Source organism: Mus caroli, unplaced genomic scaffold, assembly GCF_978045245.1.
Source record: "Mus caroli unplaced genomic scaffold, Mus_caroli_1 scaffold_16, whole genome shotgun sequence".
In the NCBI taxonomy this organism is placed as follows: domain Eukaryota; kingdom Metazoa; phylum Chordata; class Mammalia; order Rodentia; family Muridae; genus Mus; species Mus caroli.
This window is the reverse complement of record NW_028227271.1, coordinates 94,164,906-94,180,537: the sequence shown is the minus strand read 5'-3', so window position 1 is coordinate 94,180,537 and position 15,632 is coordinate 94,164,906. Positions and strand designations below refer to the sequence as shown.

At 41.1% G+C, this 15,632-nt stretch overlaps 1 protein-coding gene across 2 annotated transcripts in view; it reads left to right on the top strand.

Annotated features, from left to right (window-relative positions):
• The window catches only part of Agxt2 (alanine--glyoxylate aminotransferase 2), a 56,259-nt gene that overhangs the window by 38,910 nt on the left and 1,717 nt on the right, over positions 1–15,632 (top strand). For both annotated transcript variants that reach the window (XM_021183604.3, XM_021183603.3), the window contains exons 10-13: positions 2,698–2,830; positions 4,313–4,404; positions 9,701–9,850; positions 11,110–11,208. In XM_021183604.3, the coding sequence (XP_021039263.1) occupies positions 2,698–2,830; positions 4,313–4,404; positions 9,701–9,850; positions 11,110–11,208 (474 nt within the window). The remainder of the gene's footprint in view (positions 1–2,697; positions 2,831–4,312; positions 4,405–9,700; positions 9,851–11,109; positions 11,209–15,632) is intronic.

Below are 15,632 nucleotides of genomic sequence, written 5' to 3'. Positions count from 1 at the left end.
GAAATTTAATATTTGGCCAATTTTTACCAAAGTGATGCCAGATGGATTGTTAAAAAAAAAAAAAAAAAAAAAAGTAAGTAAAGGGCTGGTGAGATGGCTCAGTGGTTAAGATCACCATCTGCTCTTCCAGAGGTCCTGCCTGAGTTCAATTCCCAGCAACCACATGGTGGCTCACAAACATCTGTAACGAGATCTGATGCCCTCTGCTGGTGTGTCTGAAGATAGTGACAGTGTACTCACATACATAAAATAAATAAATCTTTTTAAGAAATAATAAGTAAAACTCCAGCCTCTATACTAGAGGATTGCTACTTCTACAGACATTCTGACCTAGCTTGTATAATCTTAGTAAAGTACTAGAGTGGAGGCAGCCCAGATGAAGTAAGTCCTCAGTAGCCCAAGGGGGACTATTTTGAAAGAAGTAACACTGACCAGCCTGTGGGCTCCAGTTCATATATTTATACCTTGGGTTGCAGTATATCAAATAAAGCAATATTTTATCTGCTTAGAATAGCTCTAGGGATGTTGTCCAAAGACCAGAGGGTGGTACCCAAGCCACAGAAGATCTCCCACCTCACCTCAACCTATTGTGATCACACAAACTGGTGGTTTAACCCATCGAGGACACATGGAAAAACCTGTGCATCTCTTATTTTTGCTGTCTCACTGCCTTTATTGACTGTTTCCTCCACTTAAATTCCCTCACAGTTCATGCTGGGCTACCCTGTTGGCAGGAATCTGGCAATTGTGTGTCCCAGTCTCTGTCGGGTTCAGAGTATACCAGTGTCCGGACTGTACAGTAGCATCTTGAGTGAGTTCTTCCTGCTCTGTTCTTCCTCCTTTCCTCATACTAGTGAACTCAACAAGGTCCCAATGGAAGGGAGGTTACCTGCTATGCGAAATAAAAGGAAAAGGAAAAGCACATTCAATCAGTTTGAAATTAGCTAACTCAAGAAAGAAGATAAACCTTGGCCTTGGAATCCACACACAGCAAAGCTCTCACAATCAGGCTAATTAGAAGGAAGGTAGGCTGAATTCAAAGAAAATCAGAGCTTGAGAATTTTCCAAGAGATGTGCTCTCATGACCTTCTCTTGTTTTTCCTTCACCGCCCCCAATTTCGTGGCTTTCAAGAACTTAACAGGGTACAAGTTTAAGAGAGACTGCTGTTAACCACTGACAGGTTTATAACAGACAGAGCAGAAACACACTGTCCCAGCCCTTCACTGCCACAGCCCCAGCTGTGACACTCCCTCCTGTGAGTCCCTCATCCCTGTTGACACTAGGATGTATGGACTACAGAATGACTCAATGTCCTACTGGGCACCTGTCCCTACGAAACTCGTGATTCTCAAGCAACTGATTGTATTTTTTCCTGCACAATTTTGTGTATTATCCAGGAAATGTTCTGTTTCACTATATGTGCCATTTTTATGACACTTAGATAGCTGAAGAGGAGAAAGAACCCAGGATGAAAGAAAAACTATATGAAATTCCTACATTGTTTCATTTGGGTCCGTTAATCAGCTTGTCCACTGGTCTATTGCTAGGAAGTAAAGACTTGGCCATTCAGCCCAGGTCTGTCAGACTTGTACATCTCAGATCTTCTGCTATATTGGTCTCTGTCACTTAAGAATAACTCCTGAAATCAGCCCCTCTCCTATACCAGTCACAATCACCTAATGACAACCAAGAACTTGTTTACAGCAACCTGGAATAAGGACAAATAAGAAGAAATTCTTTGAAAGAAACTTGGTCTGACATGCATCTAAGACTGGGCATCATGTCCCCATCACACCTTGCCGTGTGGTTATGTGTAGAGAGAGACAGGCTGACACAGAGAACAATGCTCTTATCTTGAGATGTCCATGACATCTTTCTGTCATGAATTCTTTCCTTCTTCAAATAGTAAGAATCTACCTCAGTAGATAGGGGTAGGGCTGTGATGAAATGGGTCCCTGCCTTTAGAGTCGAACATTGATAATAAGAGTCTATTGAGACAATCTGGTGGCTTTATGCCTAGAATGCTTTGAACAAAGCCTATTGGGATTTAGGGTGATGGAGGTAGATTTGAAACACAAGTCAGTAAAAGTAAAGATGGTGTAGACAAAAACTATGATCAACTTTCAATGTATGGCCAACTCTAGATTAAAACATTTATACTCTGAACTTGCCGGCTCAGCTAAGTCCTCAGAATGCATGAAGATAGGAAGAGACTGTTCTCTCACTGGGTGGTAAGCATTCAACCCTACTGGACAGAGTTATTCTTGCTTCCTCCACAGTAGGCCTGAGCCAGTTTTTCTGCTTTTCTCTCTGGCTGTCCTATGTAAAGGAGAGACTTAATAAGGAGGGTTCATCATTCTGATGCCTCTTGCATCTGTTATCTACATACCTGGCAAGCACCCCGGTGCAGTGCTATGTTAGTAGGATCATTTCTCTGTGATAGGTTAGTTAACCGAGATTCAAAAGACAAAAAGAATATTTCCAGAGACCCACAAAGCTGGCGAATGGCTTTTGGTATCTCCAACCTCAGACACAAATCTAGGGTGTTGTCTCTAAGAGTGCAAAGACACAGGAGCAAGGAGAGACAAAAAGGAAGAAAAAGAAAGAGAATAGAGCAGAGACTGGAAGGTTTCCGATGCTTCTTGGTTTTGTTTTTGGAGATTGTTTGTTTCTGTTTGTTTTCAATCCACTTCCAGGTGCAGACAGGCTTTGGCAGGCTGGGCTCTCACTTCTGGGGTTTCCAGACACATGATGTACTGCCTGACATTGTCACCATGGCTAAAGGGATTGGAAATGGCTTCCCCATGGCTGCAGTTGTGACCACTCCAGGTAGAATGTCCAGCATGCTCACACTCCTGAGCCCTTCGCACCATGCAATGGTAAAAAGCATGAGTTTCAGTGTGCGGAGGCTAGAGGCAGTGGTGGAGACCACATGATATACTGTCTAAGTGAATGAAAAAGATGTTGCCTGCCAGGCCATGCAGCAGAAGGAAGAGATGCAGCCATTCCTATCTTGCTAGAGAGAAGACAACCTCTTCTACCACTGTAATTAAAGTCAGAGTTCTACCATACAGAAGAGAGTTAGGAAAGTGTGTTACAAAACAAAACCTTGAAACTTCCAAAAGAATCTTCTCTTGAAAAAGACTCTTCCATGGTCATTTGTCTTCCCATGGTATTAACTATACATTCAAGGTCCAGATTTCTATGGTAGTGTCCCATCACCCAAACAATTAACTACGATAAAAATCTCATTTATCCAAAACACTCTATGTGAGCAATTTTCAACCTATGTTTTTGATCCCATTGAGAAATGCATATCAGATATTGTGCATATCAAATATTTACATTATAATTTATAACAGTAGCAAAATTACAGTTATGAAGTAGTGAAGAAATATTTCTATGGTTGGTGGTCACCACAAATGAAGAACCGTATTAAAGGGTCACAGCACTGGGAAGGTTGAGAACAATTGCTCTATGAAATAAAGGTTAAAATTTAATTTTCTATTGTAGTGAGCCTTTGATGGGTATTATTTCTTGTAAACCATTGATTATTGAAAATTATTTTATTTATATGTTCCCCCAATAATCTGCACTTTTCTGAGCCATTAAATAATTAAAATCTTTGTGTTATGTTTTCATTGAATATGCAAAGGTATAAAAACATTGCTCTATATGGAAATGCAATAATGGAATCCATTACACTGTATAATTATTATATTTATTTAAAAGCAAAAACTTGAAGATTGTATTATTACCTTCTCATTAAGTAAGGAAGCTGTCTTCCTTCTCCGCTGTAGTAGGCAGCTCAGACTGACAAAGCACTATCTCATGAAGCAATTGTATAAACAACAGATATTTCTCTTCCTACTGATGAGGAGACTGTCAAGTTCAGAGTGCCAGCGCGGCTGCGTTCTGCCTGGGATTCTCTTCTGCCCTTGCAGCTGCCCATCTTCTCATCACTTCTCCAAATGACCTTCCCTGTGTGTGCTTACTGGAGAGAGATGGAGAGCACTCTACAGTCTCTCATTGAGACAGACATTGTCCTGTGGGATATGAGCCCTGGTTTTGTAGTCCATTTCATTTTAATGATCTGCTTAAAGATTCAGTCTCCAAACATAGTCATTCTTGGCCCTAGTATTTAAACATACAGATTTTAAAGGGACACAATTCAGTCCATCACTGTTAGATGAGTGAAGGAGAACAATAATGGATGTCATTATAGACAAAAGTGCATGTAGCCCCAATGTTATGATGAGACACATGGAGTAAGAACCTGTCACCTTAACTGCCTTTATTTTCCAACCTTAGAAATTGCGAAGTCTTTGGCTAAACGTTTGCATCACTTCAGCACATTTGGAGGAAATCCCCTGGCCTGCGCCATTGGATCTGCTGTGCTTGAGGTCGGTCCTATTTCTCAGATGAACTTCACTGACTGTCCCAACTACGTCTAAGCCACACACTTTATCAGAACTCTAGCACATTGCAGGGGTAAAGTACAAATAGAATTGGTAATTCACCAATTTAAATATTGTCTCCAGTTAATATTCTCTTGTCTTTTAAAGATTACTTTGGGTGCTTGAAGTTCTGAATGAGAGATACAATATAATCAACCTCACATGCATGGGAAATGTGAGAATCACCCTATGCAGGTGATAACACTGATTTTTTTTTCTTGTTTTCTGGGTAGTGTTTGATGTATCTATCTGTTCACCATTTTAAATCTCTCACATGCCATGGTTGTTTTTCTTTCTTCTGTAGCCATAAATGAAAGAACTATACATAAACAAGGTTTTAGCAGGTCATATTTGGGAAATTCGGCTACTCTGCGAGAACTGTTCAGCCCTATCATATCCCTTTAGCTTAATATTAGACAAGCTTATAGCAAATTTTATTGTTTGAGAATTTCAAACATGCATATAATATGTTTTGATCAAATCCACCCCCTTTTTTCTCCATTTTAGTTACTTCCCTACAACCTCCCACAACTTTTTCTTCCCCACTCCATGGGCTACTTTTCTGACTCACTAAGTCTATTTCATGTTATCTATATGGACATGGTTGTAGGGCCACACACTGGATCATGGGTAGTCTCTCGGGGCTCACTTTTCTGAAGAAAACTGCCTCCCCCTCCCCAAGCAGCCTGCAGTTGCTAATAGCTCCTCAAATAGGAGTGGGACTTGTTGGGCTTCTCCCCCATCCATTCTGGGATTTTCACCAGCTTTGTCATGTGCAGGTCTTGTGCATACAGTCTCAGCCAGTGTGAGTCCGAGTGTGCAATGGCACTGTCGTGGCCAGTAACTACTGCTACCTAGCAAACATATGCTCCTTCTGGTCTTACAGCCATTTCATCCCCTGTTGCACAACGATCCCTTGAATCTTCAAGGGAACAGATGTGATACAGATGTCACATTTAGAGCTGAGCACTCCACAGTTCCTTATTCTCAATGTGTGGACCAATTATGGGCATTGATTGCCATTTACAACAGAAAAAGGGGCTTCAATGATGAGGATTAAGAGCTATTCTTCACAGTCCCCAGGGGAGAACCAATTACTATCATTGTGATGAATCGGCTTAGTAATAAAGTGCGATACATCCTTATCTTTAGTAATCCATTGTTATGTTGAAAAATAGGTTGTTGGGTTTTCTTTATTTTTGTTTTTTGGTTTGGTTTGGTTTGGTTTGGTTTTTTTGTAAGATGTTCTGGCCAAAATGTATAATGCCTTTTGCTTAAATAAGTACAACATGCTTCTAAAAGAACATCTAAAGAGTTTTTTAAGGTTCGGTTTATAAGCTGGGGTCAGGGGTCAGTGCAAATCCTTCTACTGTTTACACCTTTGTGCTTCTTATTTTAAACTATGAATATGAATATGACTCACCTAGTAAGAAATGGAAAAGTATTTTAGATATAAATAGGGAAATTGAAGCCACTATTGCTGATTAAATGCTTATTTTAAAGTATAATTAACTCAGGAAACATGAATGAGTGGGAAGAAATGTGACTTTATTTTTTGTTGTTGTTGATACCATCAGGTTTTTTTCCCCTTTTATTGATAATAGATTTTTTTCCCTCAGATAATAACATTCTAATCATGTTTTTCCTCCTTCTACTCCTCCCTTTTCTCTTTCACAAGAAAACAAAAAGGCTTCTGAGGGATAATAGTAAAATAAAATGCAATGAGATAAAACAAATGTTAACACATTGAAATAAGAAAAAACAGAATAAAAAGAGCCTATGAAAAGGCACAAAATATAGATATAGACAGAGACCCATTTGTTTGCATTTATAGAAAAAAAAATAGAGAGAGAGAGAGAGAGGAGAGATCAACTTCATTTCTGCAGGGTTCTCAGAGCCCTAAGAAGAAGACTTTGAAAGAGACATCTTGTTTAGGTAACTCACTTTCTGCCTTTCTGCATAATGTCTGACTATATGTAATAAATAGATAGATAGATAGATAGATAGATAGATAGATAGATAGATAGATAGATAGATAGATAGATAGATTGACATAGATATACATACATATATACATATATATTCATTCCCTAGGCTATCTAGTCTCAGGCTCCTCATAACCAAAGCAAAGTCAGTATGAGTTTCATTTCTCAGAGTGGACCTTAGTTAAATCAGTATTGGTTGGTTACTCCCACGAGTGTTGTACCACCATTGCACTAAGCATATCTAGCAGGCAGGACACCAACTGGAGATCAAAGGGCTTGTGACTTGGTGTTTACATTACTCCATTGGTAGCATAGAGAGTATCTTTCTGTACCGAATACTCCAGAATGTAGGGGTGAGGGTTCAGGTAGGCATCAGTTCAACTTCTCCATGTTTAGTGTGTTGTGTGGGTGTTGTCTTCAGCAATGGGATCTTGCTCTCAGTTTGTGGAGAGCAACTATTGTCTTGGCATCAGCCTGGGTTGTTATTTGTTTTTATTACTATATGTAAACTACCACATGGTTTTTATTACTATAGTTCTGTATTACTATGTGAAATCAGGGATGGTGATACCTCCAGTGGTTCTTTTATTATTCAAGATTTCAAGATTGTTTTAGCTATGCTGGGGGGGGGGTGTCTGTGTGTGTGTGTGTGTGTGTGTGTGTGTGTGTGTGTGTGTGTGTTATACAATTTGAGAATTGTCAACAACTCAATTACATGCAAGCTAATCCTGGTACTGGAAGCACCATTTGGTGACAAAAAATGACCATTTGGGACTATCTCCCCATTATTTTGGCAATTTCATGAAGATTGACTAAAATTTGTATATATTTTAAGAATCTTTCTAATGTGTTAGGTTCCATATTACCCCTCAAATGGCCCTTAATTTCAGCTGTCTCTCCTGCATTCCCTCCCTCATCCTCCTCTTCCCTGTCCTTGCCAATCCAGTCCACCACCCCCTCATCTATAGCTATCTAACCTATCTCCCTTTCCTAGGAAGATCTCTCTGTTCCTTCTCTCCTAGGTCCCTTACTATATACCTACCTTCTGTGCTTCTATAGGTTATTTGGTTATCATTGATTTAATAGCTATTACCCAGTGATAAGTGAATACATACAATATTTCTTTCTGGGTCTAGGTTACCTCACTCAGAGTAATATTTTCAAGTTCCATTCATTTGCCTGCAAATTTCATGATGTCATTATCTTAACCACTGAGTAATACTCAGTTATGTAAATGTATCACATTTTCTTTATCCATTCATCTCTTGAGGAGCATCTAGGCTGTTTCCAATTTCTGGCTGTTGTGAATAGAGCAACAGTGAACATGGTTGAGCAAGTGTTTCTGTGATAGAATGAATCATCCTTTGGGAATATGTCTAAGAGTGATATGGCTAGATCTTGGCTTGCAAACACCACTTACAACTTAGCAATCGCAGTTTGATCCAGAAGAATCAAGGCCAATCAGCCCAAGTCCATCAAAGCAGCAAGACCCTGCTGGGCTATCATCATAAGTTTTTTGGGTGTATTTTTCTCTACGAAGTCACAATAATCAAAGAAGGTGAGACAAACCAAAGCCAGAGCATCATCAGCGAAGACTGGTGTCAGCAAAGCCCAATAAGGACCAGCAAAGAATAGCAAGGCGAACCAATAGCAAATCCCTTCTTCTTTTCCAAGCACTTCTGCCTCTATCCACAAACTCTCTAAGTGTACAGCCAGCCAACTTTGCAATCTGCTCTAACTGAAGAGAATTGTCAGCTTCCCCCCCCCAAAAAAAAAAAACTTTTAAAAACTAGGACACATGAAAACTATGAAGCAAAACCAGAAATCCCCCTCAGAGAACAAGTTAGGAGACCACATGAATATAGAGAAAAACACACCAAAAACTATTTCTAGACAGGTCCACATCCCCCTTTTCACTATTAACCCTTCCTTTCCACTACCTCTGGGGGGGGGGGTTGGGATCTAGAAGGGAGGTTAAAGCATTAAAAAGCACTTATTACCATAGGTTTTAAAAAATTCTAAGCCTATGTAGTTTCTCAACCTGCTTCTCCAGCCAGAGTCCAACTTTTCTTTCTTTCTTTCTTTCTTTCTTCCTTTCTTTCTTTCTTTCTTTCTTTCTTTCTTTCTTTTTTTTGTGCATTCTTTATTGACACTTGATTGTATAGATGCAAGGGAACATAATGGGTAGACTCTGGCACATCTGTTATGTTGTTCCTAGGGACTGGCAATTCTTTTAAAGGACAGAGACTACTGGAGCCCTTAATGTGCAAGAGGCCAATCAGAGGTTGAGAGTCCTGAAGAACAAATAGGGCCTCATAGTCAGGTGGTCTACAAGATGGCCTTGGAAGTTTTCTGTCAGATTTTCAGTGTTAGGTCATCCAAACAAATTCAGATGAGAAGGGGGGTTGGGGTGAACCAACTAGTCTTTAAAACATCACACAATTATTCTTAGCTAAGTACAGATGAAACTTGTATGTGTCTTTGATTCTTGAAAAATCAAAGATTCCTATAGCTGGTTGAGATGGTTCTCCAGGTAAAAGACATCTGCTGTGAAGCCTGTGCATCTCAGTTGGACCCCTAGTATCTGCACTGTGTAGAGAGAACTGACTCCCAAAGCTACCTTCTGCCCTCTGCATATGTCCCACACATGTACACAGAAACAAACAAACAAAACAAAACAAAACAAAAACAAAGTTTGCATTTTTCTTTAAGATAAAAAAAAAACAACAATCACTGTGAGTGGGAGATGGTGAAAATCTTTTTAATATCTCAGGTTTCCTAGCTGTGGATACACCTGTGGCTTGGCTAAGGGGTACAGAGCCCCTACACTGGAGTGTTTGGACTGTGCAAACCTACATGTGGCCTAGGGAAGTCACTGTCTCCCACAGGAAAGGTGCCTGTGGGACTCCTCCCACAGTTCATTTGCTATTGTCTTCACAGTTCACCAACACTCAGCAAAACCTGGAAAAATGAACTTCCACATTATGGAATATATATTCCTGACAGTTCTTAAAGTCTTGCTTGCTCTCTACAGGTGAGCAGGTTCGGGGAAGTCCCCTTTACCAAGATGGTTTCATTCCTTACAGTAGATTTTTATTTTGTCCATGGTATGTCCACACCAGACCATCTTCTAAGTCCTGTTTATCAACTGAAATTACGGTAAAGAAGACCATGGTATATATTTTATCTTTCTGGGCTTCTCTGTCAAACCTCCAACTTTTGCCTTGTAAGATTATGTAAGGGCTGTCTCTCCACAGGTGATCGAAGAAGAAAATCTCCAGAGAAACAGTCAAGAAGTTGGCACCTACATGCTGCTGAAGTTTGCTAAGCTTCGGGATGAATTTGACATCGTTGGGGACGTCCGAGGCAAAGGCCTTATGGTGGGGATAGAGATGGTTCAAGACAAGGTAATGATCTGCTGTTGGTTGGGTGGCTGCCTGGGTCCAGTAGCAAGTAATGGAGAAAGCTAACAGGGTCTAGCACTTACAACTTATTTAAACTATGAATATCTGTCAGTTACTATACATAATACACTACTTAGGTCCACAGAAAAGGTAGAAAGCCCTGAGGGGAAGCAAGCCACGTGTACTGAGAAGCGCTCTCCTGAGCAGGATTGAGGTTAAGTCATCTACATCACGGAAACCAGACCTCGTGGAGATGTTTGCTCTCTGTGAGGGGTAAAGGGGGACACAAGGGGCAGCAAAAGCACCTAAGACCACTAAAGAAGATTGGCAAGGTTCCCAACAGCTACCTAGGGACCATTTAAAAAATACACATCCTAAGCCTTTTCCAAATATTCAAATTTGTCCGACTGTGGTAGGCCCATATTTTTGTGTGTAAAAGGCCCCCAGGGAATGCGTGCTTACAGTATACTCAGAATTGAAATGAATAAACTAGAGGGAAATATTTGTGTTCATAAACTGGGAGTGGAGCTTTCATCCACAGAAAGGATGTAAGCTCCAACCCAACATCATCAACATTGGAATAGCATGTCTGTGCCCTGCGCAAAGGATCAACCTCAGGCCCTAGAATCTGACATGGCCTCTTAGCTCCCGGCCCTTGCTGTTCCTGACCCTGAAGGGGCGGAGCCTTGGAGGAAGAGCAAATTCAACAAACATGGAAGATGTTTGGCTCCACACCAGCTCCGTGGCCATGCTGTAGCCCTGGAAACGCTTAGCTGCATGTGCCCTTACACAACTTCTGAGCCACTTGCTAGACTTTGGAATGGACTCTAGAGTTAGGCAGAGCATTGCATAGTTGAGCAGATTTCAACACAAACAAAGCAGATCTCTAACTAGCTATTAAAAATCAGCCCCACCCCCACCTTCATGCCCACCTCCACCCCTGCCTACAGTAGCCATTAGCAGAGCCAAGGTTCACTTACCCCGACTTGCATGGAATGCATGGATGTAATTTCACTTTGTCTTTGGGGATTTTTAGATGACGTAGAATAAAGCAAATGTTTTCCATGCTCACCCCCACCCCGACCCCTCAAAACCCTCTGGTTCAGCAATTAACAATTTTGTTTCATGAGGGGGACATTGATTGCTTGAGTTTTGTTGTGGTTTTCCTCGGGTCTCCTGCCTTGTTAAATAATTTTTCTAACTATTCAAACACAAAATAGAAGACATTCTTTTTTCTTTTCTTTTTTTAAATGTATTCACAGATAAGCCGGCAGCCTCTTCCTAAAACAGAAGTCAATCAAATCCATGAGGACTGCAAAGACATGGGGCTCCTAGTGGGTAGAGGTGGTAATTTTTCTCAGGTAAGAGAATGGCCGCCTGTGAGCTAGAGTCCCCTGATAGGGCACCTGGTTATGCTTCCTCCGCATTATGATAATGCTCGCATGTAGAAAAAAGAAAGAGACAAAAGATAGCTTGTAGCCACTAGAGGGGGATGTGGTAAAGTGATTCCATTATCCATGGTCTTGTAGGCAAAAGAGAGGCATAGAAAGGCCACAGGAACCAATTCACAGCATGGGTGATAATAGAACCATGACACTCACATAACGTATACATATTACATACATATGTATTATACTGAGTATTAATTACTTCTAACCCCTGAGAAAACAATGACAGTCATTCTTCACTCAGTCCTGAAGTCTGACTTTGTGAACCTGGTGTTTTCGTGGTCATTAGAGCATACAGCAATCTAAGATCCATGGCTGCCCTGTATGATCCCAGAAAGCGAGATCAAGGACCAGCCTCAAACATAGTCCCTGATGCAGAATTCAAGATCAGCCCTTCAGTGCCCTTCACCCTCCCCTGGAATAATCCAAAACAGAGCTCACCCTACCGCTTTCTGGAAGTTATGCTCACTCTATCAGGAGCCTGGTCTGACCCTATGCTACAATAAGATGCTGATGCTATTATTGCTGCTGCTGTTGTTGCTTCTGCTGCTGCTGCTGCTGCTGCTGATGCTACACAATACAATCTGCCTCTAAATCTCATGTCATTCACCAGGGTGGGCTCAGGTATGGAAATGACTTCTGCTCCCTGAAAATATTCTGTTTTCTTCCTCTTTTTTTTTTTTAAAGATTTATTTATTTATTACATGTAAGTACACTGTAGCTGTCTTCAGACACTCCAGAAGAGGGCGCCAGATCTCGTTACGGATGGTTGTGAGCCACCATGTGGTTGCTGGGATTAGAACTCTGGACCTTCGGAAGAGCAGTCGGGTGCTCTTACCCACTGAGCCATCTCACCAGCCCCTGTTTTCTTCCTCTTAATTTTTTCCACTTCAAAACCTTTTCTTTTATGAAACATGGTCATTGCACATATTTAGGGAGTGCGCTGTGATGTTTTGATGTGTGTACATTAGGATGTTCAAGAGATGATGCTGATTTGTCTCCTCATGTACTACCATGTGGTTTGTAATGAAAACACATTCCACATTTCTTCTGGACTTTTAAAATATGTAGTGCATTGCTGCTATGTTTAGTCACTCCAGTGTCGAATAGAACACCAGGCTCCTTTATAAAATGCGACTTAATAGTTCTACCTCATTTAAAAACTCCTTGTCTTCCCATGGTCCTGCTCCCTTCCTGTCTGACGCAGTGGATACTGAAAGATTCACTTCCTGACTTTGTTTTTTATTGGATATTTTGTTTATTTTAATTTCAAGTGTTATCACCTTTCCTGGTTTCCCTCCCTCCCAGAAACCCCCTATCACATTCTCCCTCCCCCTGCTTCTAGGAGGGTACTATGCCACCCACCCACTCCCACCTCCCCATCCTGGGGCATCTATTGAGCCTTCATAGGCCCAAGAACCTCTCCTATTGATGCATGACAAGTCCATCCTCTGCTGCCTATGCAGCTGGAGCCATGTGTACTCCTTGGTTGATGGCTTAGCCCCTAGGAACTCTTGGGGGTCTGGTTGGTTAATATTGTTGTTCTTCCTATGGGGTTGCAAACCCCTCAGGTCCTTCAGTCCCTTCTCTAAATCCTCTATTAGGGACCCTACGCTCAGTCCAATGTTTGGCTGCTAACATCTGCCTCTGTATTTGTAAGGCTCTGGCAGGGCCTCTCAGGAGACAGTCATATCAGGCTCCTTTCAGCATATACTTCTTGGTATCCACAATAGTGTCTGGGTTTGGTAACTGTATATGGGTTGAATCCCCAGGTGGGACAGTCTCTGAGCAGCCTTTCCTTCAGTCTCTGCTTTATCTCCATATTTGTTCCTGTGAGTATTTTGTTCTTCTTCTAAGAAGGACCAAAATATCCACTTTGGTCTTCCTTCTTCTTGAGCTTCATGTGGTCTGTGAGTTATGGCCTGGTTATTTGGAGCTTTGGGCTAGAATCCACTTATCGGTGAGTGCATACCATGTGTTTTCTTTTGCGATTGGGTTACCCCACTCAGTATAATATTTTCTAGTTCTATCCATTTGCCTAAGAACTTCATGAATTCATTGTTTTTAACAGCTGAGTAGCACTCCACTGTGTAAATGTATCACATTTTCTGTATCCATTCCTCTGTTGAAGGACATCTGGGTTCTTTCCAGCTCCTAGCTATTATAAATAAGGCTGCTATGTACATAGTGGAACATGTGTCCTTATTACATGTTGGACCATCTTCTGGGTCTATGACCAGGACCAGGAGTGGTATAGCTGGGCTACTTCCTGTCTTATGCTTGTCAGAGGAAACTGAAGCCAATCAAACAAGATCCCTAAGGAAACACTAGAAAGGGTTTCTGTTCATATCAAATAGTGAGGTTTAATTATTAAAATCATCAGTTATAAAGATCTGAAATAATTGTCTACTTGTTTAGATTTTCCTTCAAATTCATATGAAGCAGCCAGCTATGGTATGCCAGCAACCAATGCTATAATGATAACTTGTTTGGATCCCATTCTTCATTGAGCTCATGGGAGAAAGAAACAAAACACAAAACTACAATACAACATGTTAATCTCTTCTGCATATATAAAATGTGATGCTGTGGAAGGGAAGAGAACAGATGCCCAGGTCAGTCATTCTGGCTAGCACAACCTTAATTCACTATACAAATAGCCCAAGCTTGAAGAAAAGCTCAGTAGAGTACACAGAGCTGTCACACATTAGTGTGGCTAGAGCATCAGCTTGAGGTGATGGGTAAGGAAGCTAGATGTCCTATTACCTTGTCAGTTGCTCTTCTTGATATGTTGCAAGCCTTCAACATGCCAAAAAAACTATCATCCTAACTTTATAGATAAATAAAAAAGGTACCTAGACATTAAATACATTGCCCAGGTCATATAACTAGTGAGTGCATTGCTGAGTCTGTTCCTCGTGATAAGACTGGAGTTAGGGAGTCTAGCAGGGACTGGATGCTGTCTGTACTTCAGCAGTGGTTGTAGAGATAGAAGGTCCATTCTGGTGATAATTTGGAAGTGAAATGCATAAGATTTGGGTCTAAACAATGAACAGGAGTCAAGGATGAAACCCTCATGTCTGACTTGGCTTAATGTGGGCATGAATACATTCATCTTTGAACATGCTCCATTTAAGGCATTTTGAGGCACCAGGTTTGGCATTTGAGTACGTGGTTATGTTGGAAAGATTCGGATAAAGATGATAGTTTGGGGTCATCAGCATGCAAATGATAAAAGGAGAAAAAACTGGGGAAGTCTACTGTCCCAGTGAAATGTTCAGTGAGGTGAGGGCAGAAGCTTAAAGAACTTAAGGGAAGTGGGGAAGGCGAAGACATGAAGGGGGTCGATGGTGTACCAAGAATTCAGAGGAGTATGGGATTACAGAAGTAGAAGACAAGATGATTGAGAAAGGGGATGCCCAAATGTGAAGTATAACAGAGATAATTGGGAAGACTGTGACCTGGGAAATTCCCAGTGGATCTCATGCCTTGCAGATAACTTTAGTATAGTGGTAGCAGCATGTTAATACAACAGAAACCATGCCGTAGATGGTCGGGATATGAATAGAGAATGATGGAGTGAAGACCCAAAGCCAGTAAGTATCAGCGAGTCTTATAATTAAGACTGAGTAAGAGCAGAAAGAAAGCATATGTTGTACACCTGTAAGACACTGAGAGTCAACTCGGGTTTTGCTTGGTGTATCTGAATCAGGATTACATAAGACTCAAACATCTTACTGATACTGGCTGACGAAAGTTGAAGGAAGGTCAAAGATTTGAGAGACCATGGGGATGTTTCCTGGAATGAAAGGGATGAGTCAGGGAGGGTCAAGAGCAGAGGTGAAACCCTTTAGAACTGAAGAGTAAAGACATCATTCTCTGAGCCTTTGGGGAAGATGAAAGAATGTATGTGGGAACAAACTAGTTTAAAGAAAGACCGTGGTGGGAAGGTTCAATTTTCTTCAAGGAAATAGGAACCATGGTTGCTTATGAAATAGAATGGGAAGCATAGAAGTTGGTTTAAAAAAAAACTAAGAAGAAAACTCAATATTTAGAAGGAAGCTAAGAGATGATGATAGAAGAAGAGAATATTCTCAGGAACCTGCAGAACTTGAAGGCTGTGAATATTTGGAAGTGCCACTCGGGTCTCCTGTGCGGGTTTTCATATATGCCTCAGCCCCCTGCACAAAGGAACAAGGCAGTTCATTTACTTTAATCAGCACAGAGACTTGGTCACACAAGTGAGGTAACATGAGGCTAGAAATGTGTGCAACTTGATGGGTAAGAGAGGGCAGTTCAGTTAGCTTTGTTCACCAAGCTTTGAGGCAACAGAGGGG